This window comes from Ochotona curzoniae, unplaced genomic scaffold (assembly GCF_017591425.1).
Source record: "Ochotona curzoniae isolate NIBS_2020 unplaced genomic scaffold, NIBS_Ocur_1.0 scaffold_2476, whole genome shotgun sequence".
Taxonomy (NCBI): Eukaryota; Metazoa; Chordata; class Mammalia; order Lagomorpha; family Ochotonidae; genus Ochotona; species Ochotona curzoniae.
In genome coordinates, this window is record NW_024467095.1 from 24,862,696 (window position 1) to 24,884,144 (window position 21,449).

Below are 21,449 nucleotides of genomic sequence, written 5' to 3' on the forward strand. Positions count from 1 at the left end.
GCACTTGCATTCTCACCAGCAGTGGGTTAGTGTACATTCCGCTAACCCTATCCTGGTCAGCAGTTATGGTCTAATGACTTCCGCTTGTAGGGTATTCTCACTAAAGTGGTGTGGAGTCTCATTGTGGTTCCTACTTGTGTTTCCCTGGTAGCTACATAAATATGAGCATTTTTTTCCTGTGTGTGTTGAATTTTACTTGGTGAAAAATATTTGTTCATGTCTTTTTTCCATTTTAAAATGAGTTGGTTGTTTTGCTCGTGTTGAGTTTCTGGTGTTATTTGTGAATCCTAGATACTAGTCTTCCATCTGTTGTGTAATTTAAGAATATTTCCTACTGCGCTAACGAGGCCTCCAGTCTGTTGGCTTTCTCTTCACTTTATTGACCATTCTCTTTTAGTATTGCTCTGAGAAGAATGTGATTGGAATTTTGATTGGAATCACATTGAATCTGTAAATTTGCATTTGATCATGTGGATGTTTTGATAATGTTGATCCGACCATTCTACAATATATCAGGATTTTCCATGTTTTGATTTCTTCTGTTTCTTTAAAGATGTGTGTAGTTTTCGTTGTAAAGATCCTTCACATCCTTGGTTACGTTTATTTCAAAGTATTTAAGATATTTTCCTCCATTGTGAATTGAGCTGATCTTACAGTTTCTCCCTCAGGCATAAAAATATCTGAATTATTTGTGTATAAAAAGGACATTGATGGTTCCAGTGCAGTAACCTAGCAGCTAAAGTCCTTGCCTTGAATGTGCTGGGATCCCATATGGGTGCCTGTTCTAATCCCAGTGGCCCTGCTTCCCATCCAGTTCCCTGCTTGTGGCATGGGAAAGCAGTAACAGAATGGCCCAAAGCCTTGGGACCCTGCACCTGCGTGAGAGATCTGGAAGAGGCTCTGAGCTCCTGGCTTTGGATTGGCTCCGTTCCAGGTATTGCAGAGACCTGGGGAGTGAATCAATGGACAGAAGCTCTTCCTCTCTGTATATCTGACTTTGCAATAAAAATAAATCTTTAAGGAAAAAAGAAAGGATATTGATTTGTGTTCATTGGTTTTGTATTCCGTGACCTTGCCAAATTCTTTTCTGAGTACCAGTAGTCTCTAGTTGAGTCTTTTGGTACTCCTATACAAAGAATCATGTCATGTACCAACAGGGAAAATTTAGCTTCTTCCTTTCTAATTTATATTCCTTGGATTTCTTTTTCTTTCCAATAGCTCTGGCTACAGCTTCCAGTACTTTGTTGAATAGCAGTAGTGGGAGTGGACATCCTTGCCTTGTATTACTGGAAATGCCTCTAGCTTTTCTCCATTTATTATGATGCTGGCATTGGGTGTTTCATAGAATACCTTCATTGTATTGAAGAATGATCTGCTATGCCTAGTTTGCTTAAAGTTTTTGACATAAAGGAATGTTGCGTTTTATTGAATGCTGTCTCTGCATCTATTGAAATAATCGTGTGATTATTTTTCCTTCAGTTTGTTGATGTGGTGTATCACATTTACCGATTTGCTTTGTTGAACCATCCCTACATGGGATAAATCCTAACCAGTCTGGGAGGATGATCTTTCTGATGTGTTGTTGGATTTGATTGGCTAGCATTTTGCATCTGTGTTCATCCAGGACACTGGTCCATAGTTCTCTGTCTCTCCTCCTCTCTGTATATCCATAGCATCTTTCTCTGGTTTAGGAATTAAGGTGATGTTGGTTTAGTAGAAGGAATTTGGGAAGATTGCCATCCTTTACGTAGTTCTGAATGGGGAGTGAATAAATGGAATTAATTCTTCAGGAAAGGTTTGCTGGAATTCAGCAGTGAAGTTGTCCTGTCCAGGGCTTTACTTTGATGGGAGGGTATTCATTACTAATTCAATATGTGTCCTAGTTATTCATCTGTTTAGGTTGTCAATGTCCTCGTGACCGGTTTCTATAGATTATGTGTGTAATCTGTTTGCTAATTCTTTCTTTTTTTTGCCTTTTTAAAAAATTTTGAATTTTATGGTACAATTCCATAGGGTCTGGGATTTTCCCACTCCCTCCCCAAATTCCCAACTCACCCAACTGATTTTTCCCATATTATTACAGTAGTACAGTCCTTCATAAGCAGTCATCAGTCTGTTATTTCAGTGTGCCCTGACATTGTTGATACAGACAATGTCAGACAGTCCAGCATCCTATTGGCTATGTCCAGTAGTTTCATTGCAAGTCCCTCTTTTTTTTTTTTTTTAAGATTTGCTTATTTTTCTTGCAAAGTCCGATATACAGAGAGGAGGAGAGACAGAGAGGAAGATCTTCTGTCCAATGATTCACTTCCCAAGTAACCGCAACGGCCGAAGTTGTGCCCATCTTAAGCCAGGAGGCAAGAGCTCTACTGGGTCTCCCATATAAGTACAGGTCCCAAGGCTTTTGGCCATCCTTGACTGCTTTCACAGGCCACAAGCAGGGAGCTGGATGGGAGGTGGAGCTGCCGGGATTAGAACTAGCTTCCATATGGGATCCCAGTGTGGTCAAGCTGAGGACTTTAGCTCCTGGGCCCACCATGCTGGACCCCCACTTACAACTTTGCTTGATATTTATATTATTTTATTTTGGGGGAATGTGGACATTAACTTTCTCTCCAAAATAAATAGAAAACCACAGGGATGCTTAGAGAAGTGTATTCACCCAATGCTTCTTCCTGTTCTAAAGCTCTGTCACCCTTCTGTTTTCCTGGCAAGTTATCATATATTTTTTTCTGGTTTATCTTTCTTGATTTTCATGCCATGAAACTGATCATGTCTCTTTATTCAGTCTAACTCCTGAAGTATAATACTGAATATCCTTTTGATCAGTTTTCTGCATGCAAATTTATGTCCTCAGAGGTAATGAAATAGTTTAATGAGCACTTATTCTCCCAGCTGTAGGCAACTCCTAGGTTGCCTTCAACTTAGAAAGGTGTCACACTGCCAACAGGAAAGCAGCTAGAGGCTGGCAGGCATCCCGTGCATGTTCAATGCCAAATTTATGTTAGTTACACTGGCAGGTTGGTGTAATTACCTATTCTTTTTAAATCTTTCTTTCTTTCTTTCTTTCTTTCTTTCTTTCTTTCTTTCTTTCTTTCTTTCTTTCTTTCTTTCTTCCTTCCTTCCTTCCTTCCTCTCTCTTTCTTTGTTTCTTTCTTTGTTTCTTTCTTTCTTCCTTCCTTTCTTCCTCCCTCTCTCTCTCTCTTTCTTTCTTTCCTTCTTTCTTTCTTTCTTTCTTTCTTTCTTTCTTTCTTTCTTTCTTTCTTTCTTTCTTTCTTTCTTTTTTTCTCTTCCTTCCTTCCTTTCTCTCTCTTTCTTTCTTTGTTTCTTTCTTTCTTTCTTTCTCTTCCTTCCTTCCTTTCTTCCTTCCTTCCTTTCTCTCTCTTTCTTTCTTTGTTTCTTTCTTTGTTTCTTTCTTCCTTCCTTCCTCTTTCTTTCTTTCTTTCTTTCTTTCTTTCTTTCTTTCTTTCTTTCTTTCTTTCTTTCTCCCTTCCTTCCTTCCTTCCTTCCTTCCTTCCTTCCTTCCTCTTTCTTTCTTTCTTTCTTTCTTTCTTTCTTTCTTTCTTTCTTTCTTTCTTTCTTTCTTTCTTTCTTTTTTTCTCTTCCTTCCTTCCTTTCTCTCTCTTTCTTTCTTTCTTTCTTTCTTTCTTTCTTTCTTTCTTTCTCTTCCTTCCTTCCTTTCTTCCTTCCTTCCTTCCTTTCTCTCTCTTTCTTTCTTTGTTTCTTTCTTTGTTTCTTTCTTCCTTCCTTTCTTTCTTTCTTTCTCTCTTTCTTTCTTTCTTTCTTTCTTTCTTTCTTTCTTTCTTTCTTTCTTTCTTTCTTTCTTTCTTTCTTTCTTTCTTTCTTTCTTTCTTTCTTTCTTTCTCCCTTCCTTCCTTCCTTCCTTCCTTCCTTCCTTCCTCTTTCTTTCTTTCTTTCTTTCTTTCTTTCTTTCTTTCTTTCTTTCTTTCTTTCTTTCTTTCTTTCTTTCTTTCTTTCTTCCTTCCTTCCTTCCTTCCTTCCTTCCTTCCTTTCTTTCTTTCTTTCTTTCGGGGAAGGCTGGGACATGCTACTCTACCTCCCAAAGAGGTGGGTGCAGATTGCTTAGGGAAGGGGATCTTTGGATGTATCTTTGACAGGGCATCTTTGACAGGAAAGGAATGGCTTTGGTGGTCTTTCACAGACTGGTCCACTGTTGGGACAAGTAGGCAAGGGACTGGAATGGAGTAGTTTAGAGGACATGTCTGGGTCAGGCCAAGGCAGCTGCCCACATGGGACACCCGGACTGTGCTAAATAGCATCTCCAAATATCTGCTAGCATATTAAATATAAAAAGCTGGGGCTGGAGGACATTCCTGGCTAGGCTTGGCCTAAAGACCCATTCCTCAGTGTTGGATCTGGGGTTGGGTCATTTCAGTCTTGGCCCAGCACCCAGCGGGAGGTAAGAGAACCAGATCTAAGGGCAGATTTCATAGGGGACTTGTGGGCTCATCTCTGTGGGACTGCAGCACCTGCCGACTTATATGGAGAGCTGGGGTTAGTGACAGGCTGAGCCAGTCTGGACCACAAAACTCACATGACAGGGACCCACCTGACACTCACAGGACCTGGGGTTACAAAATGGCCAGGCTGAGCCAAGCTGTAGTGCATGCTGGCACATGCAAGGGCAGACTGTGTCAAGCAGGGCTGCTGTCACCACTGGTATGCATGAGATCAGGGACTGGGAGCATGCATGTTAAGGGAACTTGGGGTATTCCCGTACTAGTCCATATATTCTACTGGGAAGCACAAGAGCCAGAGCTGGGGACAGACCAGGCTAGGCAAGTCTGCAGCATCTTTCAGTGTTTGTGTGGGTCAGGTCTGGGGACAGCCTGGGCTGGGCTAGGCTTCAGTGCCTTCTGTGTGTAAGGACTTGCTGTGTCCACTGCTATGTGTAAGGTCTTGGTCTGTTGTAGGGTTGCTGTGTTTACATAACATACGGGACTGGGGCAGAACCGATAAGCTAGGTATGTTCACCAGTATGAGCTTTGGTGGGTGCAGGTGACAGATTGAACCTAACTCTACACTGGCTGATGCACACAGGAGTCATGTCTGTTGTCACTCCATGTGAGGCTTCTTGGGAGACTCCCCAGTTAGACTGTTGGATTCAGACCCTGACTACAGGGAAAATCACTGGATGTGTGTTCTGACCTTGGAGTGCATGAGTCAGAACTGGACCTCCTTAGTTGCTGATGCCTGTAAACAGTGGTATCCAGAGGTATATGGGGGACATGATGGCCAGCTCATCTAGGCCAGCAGGAGATATCAGCTGCCTTATCAGAAGATGGAAAGCAGACCAGGTTGGATAGTTCTCCTATCCAAGCTTTGCAGCATGTTCCTGGGTCTGAGGACACACAAAGGTAGACTTGTCAGCCAATAGACCTTGGAAAGATTTTCTTAACCCTGTATCAACAAAACTAACAGCTTGGCAGAACTATAAAGACCGTTAAAGTAACACTTTAGGAACACTTTCCCTCACATCAGGTACTCTAAGGCATTCATCAAATAACTGTCCCTCATCCCCAGGTGCTGATACTATTTTATAGCAAGCAGCTCTCCCCTCCTCCTTCCCGGATGTCGACACAGGAGAAAGAAGAACAAAAGCTGAAGCATTTGTCCCACACACCTTCCTCTGTACTTGAACCTCCCCGCCCTAATCACATGAATCCCTCTCAACTATGTAAACAATATTATAAAAGAAAGTAGACAATAAAAAAGCTTAGTAAAATTTTCCTGAGCATGATCATTTTAGACCTATCATTAGTATAATTAACTTATAGCCTTGTAAGGTAAGGTTGCCGTATGCTTATCTTTTAAATTTCAATTATGACCTGATTTTATTTTTAGTACACCAATGTAATCCTTCATGTGTCTCTTTATACCAGGTGAAAATGTACTTGACAAACAATCTTCAGCCTCAGAATCCCAAGGGCGAAAAGTAAAGCAAAGAATTGTTAAGGGGGATAGACGCAAAGGTAGGTAATAGTATTTATAAGCTATTTTTAATTTGTTTTAAGAAGTAATCAATGAAGAAGTCAAACTTTCACTATATGGGGATGACATGATCCTTTACATAGAAAAACCAAGAGACTCAATACAGAGACTGTTAGAACTTATACGAGAGTTTGGTAGAGTGGCAGGGTACAAAATTAATGAACAAAAATCAACAGCCATAGTATATGCAGACAGCCCCAAGATGGAAGAAGATCTAATTAGCAAGATACCATTCAAAGCAACAAAGAAAAGTATGAGGTATCTAGGAATAAATCTAACCAAAAATGTAGGAGACCTTTTTGAAGAAAACTACAAACTGCTTAAAAAAGAAATCGAACAAGACCTCAAAAGATGGAATAACATCCCATGATCCTGGATAGGTAAATTCAATATCATTAAAATGTCAATACTACCTAAAGCAATGTATACATTCAACACAATTCCAATCAAATTGCCCAAAACATTCTTCATGGAACTGGAAACAATGATACAAAGGTTCATCTGGAAACACAAAAAACCACAAATAGCTAGAACCATCTTGAAGAATAGAAAGTTAACAGGGGGAATCACAGTTCCAGATCTCTGGACATATTATAGGGCAATCGTCATCAAAACAGCATGATACTGGCACAAAGATAGAGAGGACGATCAATGGAGCAGAATAGAAGCAATAGTAGGGAACCAACGCAATTACAGCCAAATAATCATTGACAAAAAGACAAATGACAATCCAGGCAAGTGGGAAGGTCTCTTCAATAAGTGCTGTTGGGACAACTGGTTGATAGCCTGCAGAAACAAAAAAAATAGACCCACATCTATCACCATACACTAAGATCAAATCTAAATGGATAAAAGACCTAAACCTACATCCAGAAACCTTCAAACCTTTGGAAGAAAATGTTGGAAATACCCTGCAAGATCTAGGGGTTGGTTCTGACTTCCTTAAAAAGGACACCAAAAGCAATAGCAATCAAGACTAAAATAAACAAATGGGGCCTCATCAAACTAAGAAGCTTTTGCACAGCAAGGGAAACAATTAACAAACTAAAAGAGCAGCCCACAGAATGGGAGAACATCTTTGTGCACTACATAGGTGATAAAGGGCTAATCTCCAGAATATACAAAGAACTCCAAAACAACCAAAATACCAAAACAAGCAAGCCAATCAAGAAATGGGCATGGGAAATGGGCAGACACTTCACAAAGGAACAAGCCCAAATGACAAACAAACATATGAAAAAATGCTCCAGTTCCCTGGCAATAAGGGAAATCCAAATTAAGACATCAATGAGGTACCACCTAACGCCAGTAAGAATGGCTCATATACAAAAAAACACCAACAACACTTGCTGGCGAGGATGTGGGGAAAAGGGAGCCCTCCTCCATTGCTGGTGGGTTGCAGGTTGGTACAGCCTCTATGGAAATCAGTATGGAGAACACTCAAACAACACAAACTCTGCATACTGTATGATCCAGCAATAGCACTCTTAGGAATATATCCAAAACAATGCCCATCAGCAGAAGACTGAATAAGAAAGCTATGGTTCAGCCACTCCATGGAATACTACTCAGCTATTAAAAAAACAAAATGCAGTTCTTTGTGGCCAAATGGGCCCAATTGGAAACCATAATGCTAAGGGAAATGAGCCAATCCCAAAAGGTTAGATACCACATGTTTGCCTTAATTTAGCTTGTATTTTTTTTCTTCTTTTTGAACCTGTAATTAATTCTGTCTCAACCCATGTGTTTTTGAAAAATCATAAAACCTACTATACTTTCAAAACCTTGTGCTTCACCCCTAATATAACTGTTATACACCTCAATTGCTGAAATGTCAATGGAGTAGTCACGGGATGCAGTTAAGAATCCAAAACACCTGTTTTACGACAAACCAACATGCATCCCCATGTTCATTGCAGCACAATCAGTAATTGCGAAAACATGGAAGCAACCGAAATGCCCATCAGCAGAAGATTGGATAAGAAAGCTTTGGTTCATCTACTCCATGGAATACTACTCAGCTATTAAAAAAAACAAAATGCAGTTCTTTGTGGCTAAATGGGCACAACTGGAAACTATAATGCTAAGGGAAATGAGCGAATCCCAAAAGATTAGATACCACATGTTTGCCTTGATTTAACCTGTAATTTTTTGTTTGGTTGTTTGTTATTTTTTGAACCTGTCATTGATACTGTCTCAACCCAGATGTTTCGAAGAATGGAACTTGCATTATTTTTAACATATTGTTTACCCAATACTATGTCAATTAATTCCATAATGTTGTATAATGATACTGAGGCCTTGTTGGGGCTTTTAACTGACCGGATCTTTACTCTGTTAGACCTATCTTCAGACCATAGAAGGTCTCCCCAAGAGGCCACTGAACTTATCTGGACAATAAGACGCTGAACTTTATGCTAGGCATGTGTTTGCAAGCAATGAATCTCAACTGAACTTGAACTATGGTTATGCAACAAGGTGGAGGAATCCACCATGGGGGGAGGGGTATGGGAGGGGTGGGGGGGATCCCCAGCGCCTATAAAACTGTACTACATAATATAATGTAAGCAACAATAAAAAAAATAATAATAATTAAAAAAAAATTGTACTACAAAAAAAAATAAAAAAAATAAACTAAAAAAAAAAAGAATTTGCATTATTTTTAAGATTGTTTACTCAATATTACATCAATTAATACCATAACATTGTATATTGTTGCCGATGATATGTTGGGGCTTTTGATTGATTGGGTTTTTACTCTGTTGGCTCTACCTTCAGACCAGAGACGGTCTCCCCAAAAAGCCATCGAACTTATCTGGACAATAAGATGCTGGTCTCTATGTTTGGTATATGCTTGCAATGAAGGAATCTCAACTGAACTTGAACTCTGGTCCCACAACAAGGTGGAGGAACCACCATGCGGGGAGGGTTGTGGGAGGGGTGGTGGGAATCTCAGTACTTATAAAATTGTGTCACGTAATACAACATTATTTAAAAAAAGGAAGTAATCAGATCTTTTCTTCTTAGGGTCTTTGCTATGTTCAACATGACAAGGTGTTGGGTCAGCCCAAAAGAGGAAACTAAACAGGCATACTCACATAAAAGTCTTCAGTTTGGGGGAGCCAAGATTCTCTGTTTAGCAATGCAGGGCGAAGCAAGAGACATGGAAATCTGGCTACTCTGTTTATTATCCTTGGTGCTGTCAATGACCATTTGTGCAGAATCTGTAGATTTGTGAGCACAGAATTTTTTATTGACGAATTTTAAATGCAGTGAAATGGAGTCTTGGTGTCTATAAGACATTATATCAAAGAAGTTAGACTTTGTTAGTAACTAAGATAATTAATCATGATTCTAGGAAGGCTTGAGGTGGACGGAGTGGGTCGTAAATAGAAAGCTACCTTTTGATGTTTGCTGGGACCAGCTGGGTGTCTGCCTATCTGCTTCGGCATGTCACCTGACCTTTGCTATTGTTAACACTTTAACTTGCCTCCTTTTGGCTCATCTTTTCTCCAGTTATGAGGTTACAGCTATCAAAACCCTGATGTGATTGACATAGAAATATCTGGGAACTAAAGATAGACACATTTGAAAAATGTTATTGAAATCATACTACTACTTTACACAAACTGACAAGGAAGAAAATTGTGAGCTTGCAGACATGGCTGAAACTGATTACCATTGAAGAAACTACTCAGGTTAGATATCCAGGCTCATCCTAGAGTGGAAGCCCAGTGTAATGACACCCTACGTTCCATCTTAACAAGAACATTTTCAGATGAATTCCATATGGCTTCTGGTTCAACATCAAGCTGCTCCACTTTCTATTTAGCTAATGTGTCTGGGAAAGTAGCAGATGGTGACTTCAGGGCTGGGCTCCTGTGTATAATGTGAGATCTGGAAGAAGCTCCAGATGCTTGGATTTGGGGGAGTGAATCAGTACTTGCAAGATTTCTCTTTCTCTGTGTGCAACTCTGACTTTCAAATAAATCAATAAATCTTTGAAGAAAAAGCTGTCAGAGTAGTGACACAAGAAATATGCAGAAGCAAGGTAGCATGGTTCCTAAAAGGACACAGTATTTCCTCAGATTAAATCCTAATCTTCTATGAAATTCCTTAAAAAATCAAAAGTATGATCATCAGGAAACTCAATGAGATGCAAGAGCATACAGATAGTTTAAATAGACAATACGTGACAACATTGTTAAATTCACTGAAGAGGTAGAAATTTTTTTAAAAAAAGAACCAAATAAATTTTGCAACTGAGAGCATCAATAAATGAGATAAGAAAATATAATTGGGAGCTTCAACAGCAGAATATACTATATGGAAGAAAAAACTTATAATCTAGAAAATGACACGTTTGAATAACATTTAGAAAAAATAAAAAAGAGTGAAGAAAGGTGACACGATATGGGATACCACTAAATGAGGAAATAAAGGAATACTTGAAAAAGACAGAAAAAGGCATTGAGGACCTATTGAATGACGTAATAGTTGAGACATTTCCAAGTCTTAAGATATGGACATTTAAGTACAGTAAGATCAAAGGAGCCTGACTTCTCTAATACTTAAAAGGCCATCTCTAAAGCGTATATACTCAAATTGTCATGAATTAAGGACAAAGAATTCTAAGGACAGTAAGAAAAACATTGTTGCATACGAAAGGAAATCAATTAGATTAACAAATGACTTCTGTGGATTGATACTTTCAAGATGGTGAGACAAAAAGACTTCCAGTCAACAATATTTCAACCAGTGAAGCTATCTTTTAAAAGTGAAGGAGCCATAAAGTATTGCTGAGTTGAAACAAAACAGTTGATTGCTTCTCAATAGACTGGCTTTACAACAAATCCTAAAGGAACTATTTATTAGCAATAAACACCATGAAAACACACGACAGTTACAAATTCATTAGCAGAACAGTTACTAAGAAGTAAGGAAAATGATGGGAGTCGTTACCCATTAATATTAACATTGGTTGAATTACCAGTCACAAGACAGAGTGGGCGACAGGATAAAAAAATACCCACCGATCTGCTGCCTACAAAAGCTCGCATCACATGTAAATATATGCATATAGAGTGAAAAGGAAGAGCTGAAGAATGATATACTATGCCAGTGTAACAAAATTCACTTGGGGTATCTATAATCAGAGAAAATAGGCTTTTAATGCATAATTATAAAAGAGATAAGGAAAATATGTACTGATGAAAGGATCAACTCAACTCAGCAAGAGGATAGAATGATTGTAAACATATGTGCAGCTAACACAAGGCTACCCAAATATGTGTAGCAAATAGTAGAATTAAAAGGAGAGATCAGTGCCCAACACAGTAGTCTAATGGCTAAATTCCTCGGCTTGCATGCACTGGGATCTCATATGGGTGCTGGTTCTCACCCTAGTGGCCCTGCCTCCCATCCAGCTTCCTGCTTGTGGCCTGGGACACAGCAGTCAGGGATGGCCCAGAACCTTGGAACTCTGCACCTATGTGGGAGACCTGAAGTGGTGCCGGGCTCCTGGCTTTGGATTGGCTCAGCTCTGGCCACTTGGGTCACTTGGGTAGTAAATTCTCCGATGGAAGATGTTCCTCTTTATCTCTCCTCCTCTCTAAATATCTGACTTTCCAATTTCAAAAAAGCTTTAAAAAATGGAGTTGAACCATACAATTGGGTATTGTGTATTCTCTGATATAAAACAGCCTTCATGCAAAGTACAAAATAGATAGGAAATGAAACATATTTTCATAAATGAACTATCCAAAGGCGACTAGCATACCAGGAAGTAAGGTATGTTGCAGTATGCTTTGCTACTCTCAAAGAAAGGAGGAATCCCAATTGAAACAATTAAATATACCTTGCTACTAGATTTTCTACATTTGCCTGTATGTACATGATTCACCTAAGTAGTGGAAAGTTAAAGTTGTAGTTGTTACTACAGGACTGTACCACTGTGGCAATATGGAGATAAATGACAGGGGCAGAAAACAGAGAGGAAGAGGAAAGAAAAGGAACTGTATCATGGGAAATAATAAAAATCGAACCATACAGTCAGTAAATGAAACTAACACATTTACAGAAGCTATGACTCAACAGCTAAAAAATGTATATTCTTCTCATCAGCACATGGAAACTTTCTAGGATATTAGGCCACAATCACGTCTCAGTAAACTTTAAAAGATTGAAATCTTCATGTACATTGTCATACCACAAAGGGATCAAACTGGAAATCATCAATCAGAAAAGTAGAGAATTTACAAATACCTGGGAACTAAAGAGTGTATTGTTAAAATTACTAGTAGAGCACAGAAGAAGTTAAAATGAAAGTTTCTTGAAGCAAATGAAATATATATATGTATATCTTCCAACGTTTAAGTGATTGGCAAAAGCAGTATGAAGAGAGAAATTCATGGATCCTGCCTGTATCATAAAATAATAAAAATAAATAAAATTATCACATACGTTAATTCATGTCCAAGATTACTCTACATCCCATTCAGCTCCCTGCTTGTGGTCTGGGAAAGCAGTCAAGGATGACCCAAAGCTTTAGGATGCTGTACCCACATAGGAATCCTGGGAAAAGTTCTTGCCTCTTGGCACCTGGCTTTGAATTGGCTCAGGTCTCCACCTGGGGAGTGAACCAGAGGATGGCAGGTCTTTCTGTTTCTCCTTCTTTCTGTAAATTTGAGTTTCCAATAAAAAATTATAAATCTTTAAGAAAAAAGTTTATATCAATATGTGCTTATGTTGAGAATTGGCAAGATCTCAAATCTAATGATGAATTTAAAGGGATTAGCAAGAACAAAACCAGATTAAGCCCCAAATTAACAGGAGGCTTGAAATAAGAATCATAGCAGGAATAAATAAAGTGGAAACTAGAAAAGTAATACAGGTCAACAAAATGAAAAGAAGATAAAGAAAACACCAATAAAATTGATGATGGAAAATCAGACCACCAAAATACAAAGGAGTATTAAGAAATTACTGTCAATAATTTCATACCAAAAGGCTGGAAAACTGGAAGAAATAGATGAGTTCCTGGAAACATGGCTGACTAAGAATAATTCAAGAAAAGGACTGGTATTGTGGCATAATGTGCAAAGCTACTCCCTGAGGGGATAGCACCCCCAATGAATGATGGTTCCAGATATCGCTGCTCCACTTTCCACCCAGCTCCTTTCTGATACATCTGGAATGCAGTGGAGATCGTTGGGTGCTTGAGCCTCTGCACCCATGTGGGACATACCCAGGGAACATCAGGTTCTAGCTCTAGCTTGTCACAACACCAGACATTGCAACCGTTTTCTGCTCTATCTACGTATAGATGGAAGATAGATTCATTGCTCTGTCTACGTATCTATGTATCTTTCCAAGTAATCTCCTTTCCTGTGTTATTCAATTAAAAATCAATAAGTCTTTTAGAAATAGAATATATAGAAAATCTGTAAAGACTCCTAATATATAGTAATATTGACCCTGTTATTAAAAGTATTCCATCACAGAAGTCCACTGTCTGATTTATTTTTTACTAAATTCCACATATTCTTTAAAGTGACACTAACTCTAATACTCCCATTTTCTCCCTGTAAATTTATTTTTCACATGCAAATAAATATATCTTTAGAAATACTGGGAAGACAGAATTGAAAACATTGATGTTTACAGATGAGATTTAACATGAATAAGCATAAACACTACAATAAAACATTGTTAGATCTGATAAACCCATTAATTAAACTCAAGGATGCAAAATTAACATTCAAAAACCAGCAATAATCTCACAAAAAGAGAAATCAGTTTATGATTCCCTTTTATACTAGCTACAATCACACATGTAGGACTAAGTTTAATTAAGCAGTGAAAGGTCTCTACAATGGAAATTATAAAATGTGTTTTAAAGAAATCATTAAGGACACAGTAAATAAAGTATTCTTATGGTTTGGATTAATATTGTTAAAATGTACTACTGGAAGTGATCTGCATGTTCAATCAATCTCAATCAAGACGCCAATGGCATTATTTGAAGAATTAGGTACTTCTAAAAATGTAAATCGTAGAAGACCCGGCATAGCCGAAACATTCTTTGACAAATATTCAAGCAGGAGTTATCCCAATCTGATTTCAAAGCACATTGTAACACTTTGGTAATTAGAACCAGCATTCGTTTAACATAAAATCCAATCCTGAGAAAGTGAAACAGAATTGAGAGCCCAGAAAATAGCCCACATATAATAGAGCCAAGTGAAATTTGACGAAGATGCCATGAATATAGGTTTGATGTCTTTAGCATCTAATGTTGCAGAAATGAGAGGCAATTTTCTGATTATGGTAGTGCATCTGAAAATCTCACCATGTATCTGTTTTTCTGCTTTAGCATTCCTTATAAACCCAACATCACCTGAAGACATGATTTTGATGGCAAGAAGAGAATCTGAAACTGAAAGCATATATGAGAGTAAGGAAATTAAAAATCATGTATAAAATGTTTTCAAGTAAATAACAGAAAAACTTTGCTGTGCAATTCATGACTATGTCTGCACTCATATTCTGTCTCTTTTGTAATTATTTTGTTCATATTCCTACATATTCATTGATTATTTTGGGGTTTTTAATGATGACTCAGATGAAAATTTCCACTATTGTGAACTTCTGTATTAATCTCAGACTTGTGTCAGGTTGTGTTTCAAATATGTGGTTATCATGCTACTAATCTATAGAAGTAAGGTAGGTTTGTGATATCCTTGTAACTTCCATCAGTGTTTAGTAATTTTAATTGTAAATACCTTTCAATTCTTTGCTTAAATGCATTCTTATATTTGATTTTTTTCTGCTATTCTGAATGAGATTTCTGTCTTAATTTATCTGCTACTCCATTATTGATATATAACATTTTTCGTTTGAAGATTCTATAACCTATGACTTTACTGAGTTGGTTTTTTTTTTTTTGATTTATTTTATTTTTATTGGAAAGTCAGATATACGCAGAGGAGAGACAGCGAGGAAGATCTTCTGTCTGCTGATTCTCTCCCCAAGTGGCCACCATGATCCAAAGTCAGGAGCCTGGGGCCTCTTCCGAGACTCCCATGTGAGTGCAGGGTCCTAAGGCTTTGGGCCATCCTTCACTGACTTTCCCAGGCTACAGCCAGGGAGCTAGATGGGAAGCGGGACTGTTGGATTAAAACCAGTGCCCCTACGGGATCCTGGTGCGTGCAAGGCGAGGACGTCAGCTGCTAGGCTAGAAGTTCTAACAGCTTTTTAGTGGAATGTTTAAGTTTTCTCATGTATGGCATCATGCCATCTGCAAACAGGAATTTGACTTCCTTCCTTTTGATTTCACTACCCTTCCTTTTTTCTGCAACTAGTTTTCCACTTTTCATTGTAGATATATTTCACATTCTGGATTAAGTATATTCCAAAGTATTTAAATTTCTAGTAATTATTCTGAACAAGATTGGTCTTGCAAGTTCTTTCTCAGTTATGGTATTGTTTCTGAATAAGAAGGCTATCCTGCACCTTTACAAAACTCCCTTGTGGAGGTTTGGTTTTTGTTTATTTGTTTGTTTTTGCTTCCCCTATGTATAGTATCATGTCACCGACAAAAATTAGATTGCTTCGTTTCTAATTTATATACATTCAATATATTTTTCTTGCCCAATGGCTCTGCCTTAAACTTCCAGAATTACATAGAGTAACAATGGTGAAAGTTGGCATTCTTGTTTGGTTCCACTCTGTAGTGTAAATCCTTCCGAGTTTTCTCCCATTCAGTATGATGCTGGCTGGCTGTTTTTTTATACATTCCTTGACTGTGTTGAGGAATTCTTGTGTTTCCAATTTGCTTAAGTGCTGCCTTTTATCACGTTTTCTTTGCATCTTTTGACATAATGATTTTATTGTTATTTATTTTAAGATTTATTTTTATTTTCATTACAAAGTCAGACATACAGAGAGGAGGAGAGACAGAAAGGAAGATCTTCTGTCCGATGATTGACTCCCCAAGTGACCGCAACAGCCAGTGCTGTGCCGATCCGAAGCCAGGAGCCAGGAGCTCTTCCAGGTCTCCCACACAGGTGCAGGGTCCCAAGGGTTTGGGCCGTCCTTAACTGCTTTCTCAGACCACAAGCAGGGAGCTGGATGGGAAGTGGAGCTGCTGAAATTAGAACCAGCGCCCATATGGGATCCCGGAACATTCAAGGCGAGGACTTTAGCTGCTATACCACCGGGCCTGACATAATGATTTTAATCCTTCTATTTGGCAGTGCCATATAGCACTTTTTTTTTTTTTTTTTTTTTTTTTTTTTTTTTAGGATCCACTTATTTTTATTTGAAAGACACATTCACAGAGATGAGAGACAGAGAGAGAAAAAGTTAAGAACTCCTTACCTGCTGGTTTACCCCCCAAATGGCTGCAGTGGCCCACACTCAGCCAGTCTGAAACCACAAGCTTCTTCTAGGTTTTCCACGTGGGTGTAGGGTTTCAAGCACTTGGGCCTTCCTCCACCACTTTCCCTGGTCACACGCAGGAAGCTGGATGCAAAGTGGAGCAGCCAGGATTCAAACTGACATCCACCTGGATGCTGGCACTGACAGGTGTAGGATTAGCCTCTTTAGCCACTGTATTGACCGTGACATTTATTCATTTGTGTATGTTGAAATATATACCAGGAAATACCTGATCTTTCTGATGTGCGTTTTGGGTCAACGAACTAGTACTTTGTTAGGAGATTTTTGGCATCTGTGTTCCTCAGGGCCATTGCTCTTCCTCCACTTTTCTTCTGTTACCTTCCTGTAGTCAAAATCAGGGTATCTTTTCTCTGTTCACCATCTTAGATTCTCTCCATCATATTTTCATTTTCACAGCAGAGACCATATGTATTCCAAGTATTATTAACAACACCTAAAATTCCACCCTTTCCTCTTCCAAGTATTTGTTCCCTTAACCACGGAATCATTTATGAAGCTATCCCAAAGCAAGCTGGCTATCGCCCTTGCATTCCTATTGTGTTGTCACAATAAGATAATTCTGTTTATGTTTTTCGGTATAACTCGGTTCTTTGTATGCTACACCAGTTTTATCGCATAAACTGCAATACTGCCACCTGGTGACACTTTCTGTTTCATTTCTGTTTTATACCCTAGCATTTCCTTAAAGCTTTTATAAATGTAGGGTCTAGTGGGCATTTTATCTAGAATATCCCAGTTTTATTTTTGGTTTAATCCATTCCTCAACTCTTCCAAACCTGTCACAGCAGCTTCTTCGTAAAAGATCCTATGAATTGACTCTCAATGTACTGTTCTATTTTCTAGCACAAACCTTTTATTAAATCTGAGTAAATGGATTCTTGGTTTCAGAAGATGCTCTTTGTAAGTTTAATATTTTTTGTCATAATATGTTATCATCGTTTGGAATTAATTTTCTTTTAGTATTTTTTAACCCCATATTAATACTTTTCCAACCTAATGGAACCTGCATTACGTATGTTAGCTGTATATTTGGTAGTTTGAGGAACAATCAGAGCAGAATAATCTTTTTCTTGCTTATAGCATCATGGATGGGAGATGAATGCTTACAGTTGGTCAGTAACTTTAACTTTTAGTTTTAAAGAAACACTTTATAGCCTCTGTTTGGCATATCTAATTTCCAGCATCACTACTCTAGTGGTTAGAGGCCATTAACTTTAATAAGATGTATTTGAACACAGAACCACAACACGTCAGCGGTTGATCTGATAAGTAAGATAGCTGTGGAGTGTGCAGTTTATCAGGCATGAGTATGCCTGACACAGGGATGACTCAAATCCTGTGGATAGAATGACACTGCAGCATTTTGTGTTGCTCTTTGAAATACCCGCCGTTTAAAGACTTGCGTGTTGTATGTAGTTTTTTTTTTTCTTTTGGCCAGAATTTTGTATGTACTATTTTTTTGAAATTTTCTATTTCCTTAATGGACTACAGTTGACTATGAATAACTAAAAACATATGGAATCAAACTGAAAATAAGGAAGGAAGGACTACTGTATAAGAATCATAACTTAGTATATGTTGTCTTTATATTTACCATAACAACCTTTACTCTTTTGTAAGCTTTGCTGTTCTTTTTAGCATCTTTTGTTTCAACTTGAAAGACTTCCTTTAATAAATAGTTATTTATAAGGTCTAACGGTAATGAATTTTCATAGGTTTGTTTATGTGGAAAGCTCTTTTAAACGTTTATTCTTTGAGATAATGTTTTAATATGTATTATAGCCAGAGACATAATGACTTGGTTAAGCAAGAGTTCAACAGGTGAAAGTCACAAGTGAAAATACTGTAGCCCAGCAGTAAGCTAGTCAAGCACTACAAAAATTACCCAGAGGAAAGATGTTCAACTTCATTAGAAGTTTTAGTATATACTGCCTCTCTGTTTTACAGATATTTCACATGCAGCTTGACAGAACATTGTGTTTGCAGTAAAAGTATTACACCTGGGCATTTATTCTTTTAGTTTACACATAGAGAAAATGTGATATTTGTATTTCTGTGTTTGACAATGTAAAGTTTAAGTGATGGAACAAGTGAGTCAGAAGAAAGAATTATGTATCTGGAAAACTCCACAGGCAAAAAAAAAATGCTAAAACAGAAAGCTGGAAAAGGAAATGAGCAAAGCTAAGGAAACAATTAAATGATATTATTAAAAGGCCAAACATAAAGATTACGTATGTTTCTGAAGACATGGAAAGAGGGACTGTGTTGAAAGATTTATTCAATTAAATGATAAGTAAGAGCTCCCCTAACATGGAGAATGAAAGGGGTAACCAAAGAGAGTAAAGGCAGAGATTTGACCTGAAGCAATCCTCACCATGACACATCATAATAAAGCTCTTCTGTTGAACATAAAGCAAAGATACTCAAATATGTATGTGAGTATCGGGGGCCTTGGCCTTGGACCACCCACCCAGGTAACATGATGTGGCAATGGCATTCTCAGTAGAGAAGGACCAGAGACAGTTATGATGAACTTGTCTGTTTATAACCAAGCACAAGATTATATAGGAAGGGTCTAGGGCAATATGCCTCAGGATAGTAACAATGTTTTTTTTTTTTTTATCGGATATAAGCATCCATTACATATTATACACTGAGCCAATCAGTACAACTGTCACATACTTTGCCAGGTGGCACTGTGTAGCCCAGCACAACTTATGTAACCCATCTGCATCCAGGAGTTGTTTATTATAAGATTGTCACAGGCTTACCACAAAATAGGTATGGGTCAGGGTAGGCAGGGGGAGGAGGTGACCAAGCTACTGGAAAGTATCCAGATGACCAGAAGAGAATGAAGGGGAGAGACATACCCTGAGGACCTCAGGCTTCGTGCCAACTGAATGGGTCCGTAGGGATCTTAAGGTTTTTGCCAAAACTGAGGCAGGGGGTCTTGAGTCTCTAGGCATGCACTGACACCTTGTTCCTGCTGCCCCTCATATAAGCTAAGTAATTAACGTAGAGGAACCCAGGTCAGATTCACTGCTGACCTCTTAGAGGAAACCCTACAGGCCTGAAGGGAATGGAGGGACATATTTCGGATCCTAAAAAGAAAAATTGTCACCAAAATAATATACCCAGCAAAACTTTTCTTTGCATTTGAAAATGAAACAAAATGTTCCAAAGAGAACAAAAATTGAAGGACAGCCTCTGCCAACCTGCCCTGCAAATGTTGCTAAAAGATGAGCTACAGAGAAAAAGAATAACAACTACCAGGTCTGGTGTGATGGCATAGTGGCTAAACCCTCACCTTGCATATGCCGAGATCCAGTACTGGTGCTGGTTCGTGTCTCAGAAGCTATAATTCCCATCCAGCTCCCTGCTTGTGGCCTGGGAAAAATCAAGGACTGTTTCTCAGTTCTGTGTTCTCTTCCTGATATTTTGTAGTTCCTTTGTTTGTCCTCTTTAATATATAACATCAGTCTTTTGAATTCTTCGCTATTGATTGCAGAATAGTTTTAAGTTTACAAAGGAAAACATAAGTCATGATGTTATACAAATAATTTCAATTTACTCCAAATCTTGCTTTTTGTTAGTCACATCTTAGATTAGTAAGTTTGCTATGAAGTCGATGAATCATGCTCAGCTTTGCTTTTTCTGTTATACTCTATCCTTCCTGTCATTGCAAGGTATTAGTAGTAGTCAGTATTCTGTGTTTGTATCTTTTTATGATTTATTTATTTTTATTGGAAAGGCAGACAGAGAGAGAGGAGAGAGAGAGAAAGATGTTTTGTCTGCTGATTTACTCGCCAACTGGCCATAATGGCTGGAGCTGAGCTGATCTGAAGCCAGGAGCCAGGAACCTGCTCGGGGTCTCCCACAAAGGTTCAGGATTCCAAGGCCTTGGGTCATCTGCGGCTTTCCCATGCTACAAACTGGTAGCCTCGGCAAATAGAGCAGCTGGGATACAAACTGTTACCCATATGGGATCCCAGTGGATACAAGGCAAGGATTTTAGTTGGTAGGCTATCACGCTGGGTCCTGCCTTTTTAAAAAAAATTCTCATGTTTGAGAGAATATACTGCTATATGAAATAGAATATTCCCCCCACCCGATTTTATTATTTTGAACAGCTTGTCTTTGAATCTGTTGTGTCTGTCTTTTGAATGATCAAATGCGAAATTCCCTAGTACATTTTTTAGTTTCATTACTGTGTTCTTCAACTGAAAATTATGGTTCTTGGTGGGATTTTCTTTGGAAAATTACGCTTTAAAATATTTTCTCTGCTGAAATATTCACATATGATTTTACTGAACTTGTTGGACATTTTAATATCTTATTAAAATCCTGTACACATATCAAGAAATATATCCAAGTGTACAGGCAAATGTTGTTTTTTTTTGTCTTCTGATCACGCTCATAACCAGTGCACAAGTCAGGAGCAAAATATTAATGATACATCAATAACACCCCCAGAGTCCTTATCATACCCCATCATTTGCCAATGCGGGAAAGAATGCACTATCTCATACATTACTTGGTATAATTTGATAACAACAGTATTTATAGCTCTCTAACAAATGATGTGATACCCACACAATTTTTATAATCTTCCTCCCAAATGCAACAAATGAGGAAAATCATGCAGTATTTGCCTTTTTGGGGTCTGATTTATTCACTTGAAGATGTCCACTTGCATCTATTTTATGGAAAGTATGTTGGATATTTTTCATGGGTATTTAAGCATTCTTTTTTCAGATAATGCATATACCTATTTCTTAGGTCTGATTTTTTTTTTTAATTCAGGGAAGAGCAGAAACTCAGTCCCCCACTACCACAATTGTTTTTGAAATTATTTTATTTGTTTTCTTATTTTTTTTTTCCTGTTCACTGATGCTTTGTATTGGTGTAAGCAGACTTGAATAAACAGTCTTTCACTCTTTAAAAAAGAAACACCCTGGACCCAGGCATGTGAACTG

The 21,449-nt window shown here is 38.2% G+C and overlaps 1 protein-coding gene across 1 annotated transcript in view; it reads left to right on the top strand.

Moving 5' to 3' along the window:
* The window catches only part of LOC121170719 (coiled-coil domain-containing protein 7-like), a 126,163-nt gene that overhangs the window by 55,237 nt on the left and 49,477 nt on the right, over positions 1 to 21,449 (top strand). Inside the window, exons 18-19 of the mRNA XM_041001958.1 lie at positions 5,904 to 5,993; positions 14,387 to 14,467. Coding sequence (XP_040857892.1) covers positions 5,904 to 5,993; positions 14,387 to 14,467 — 171 coding nt within the window. The remainder of the gene's footprint in view (positions 1 to 5,903; positions 5,994 to 14,386; positions 14,468 to 21,449) is intronic.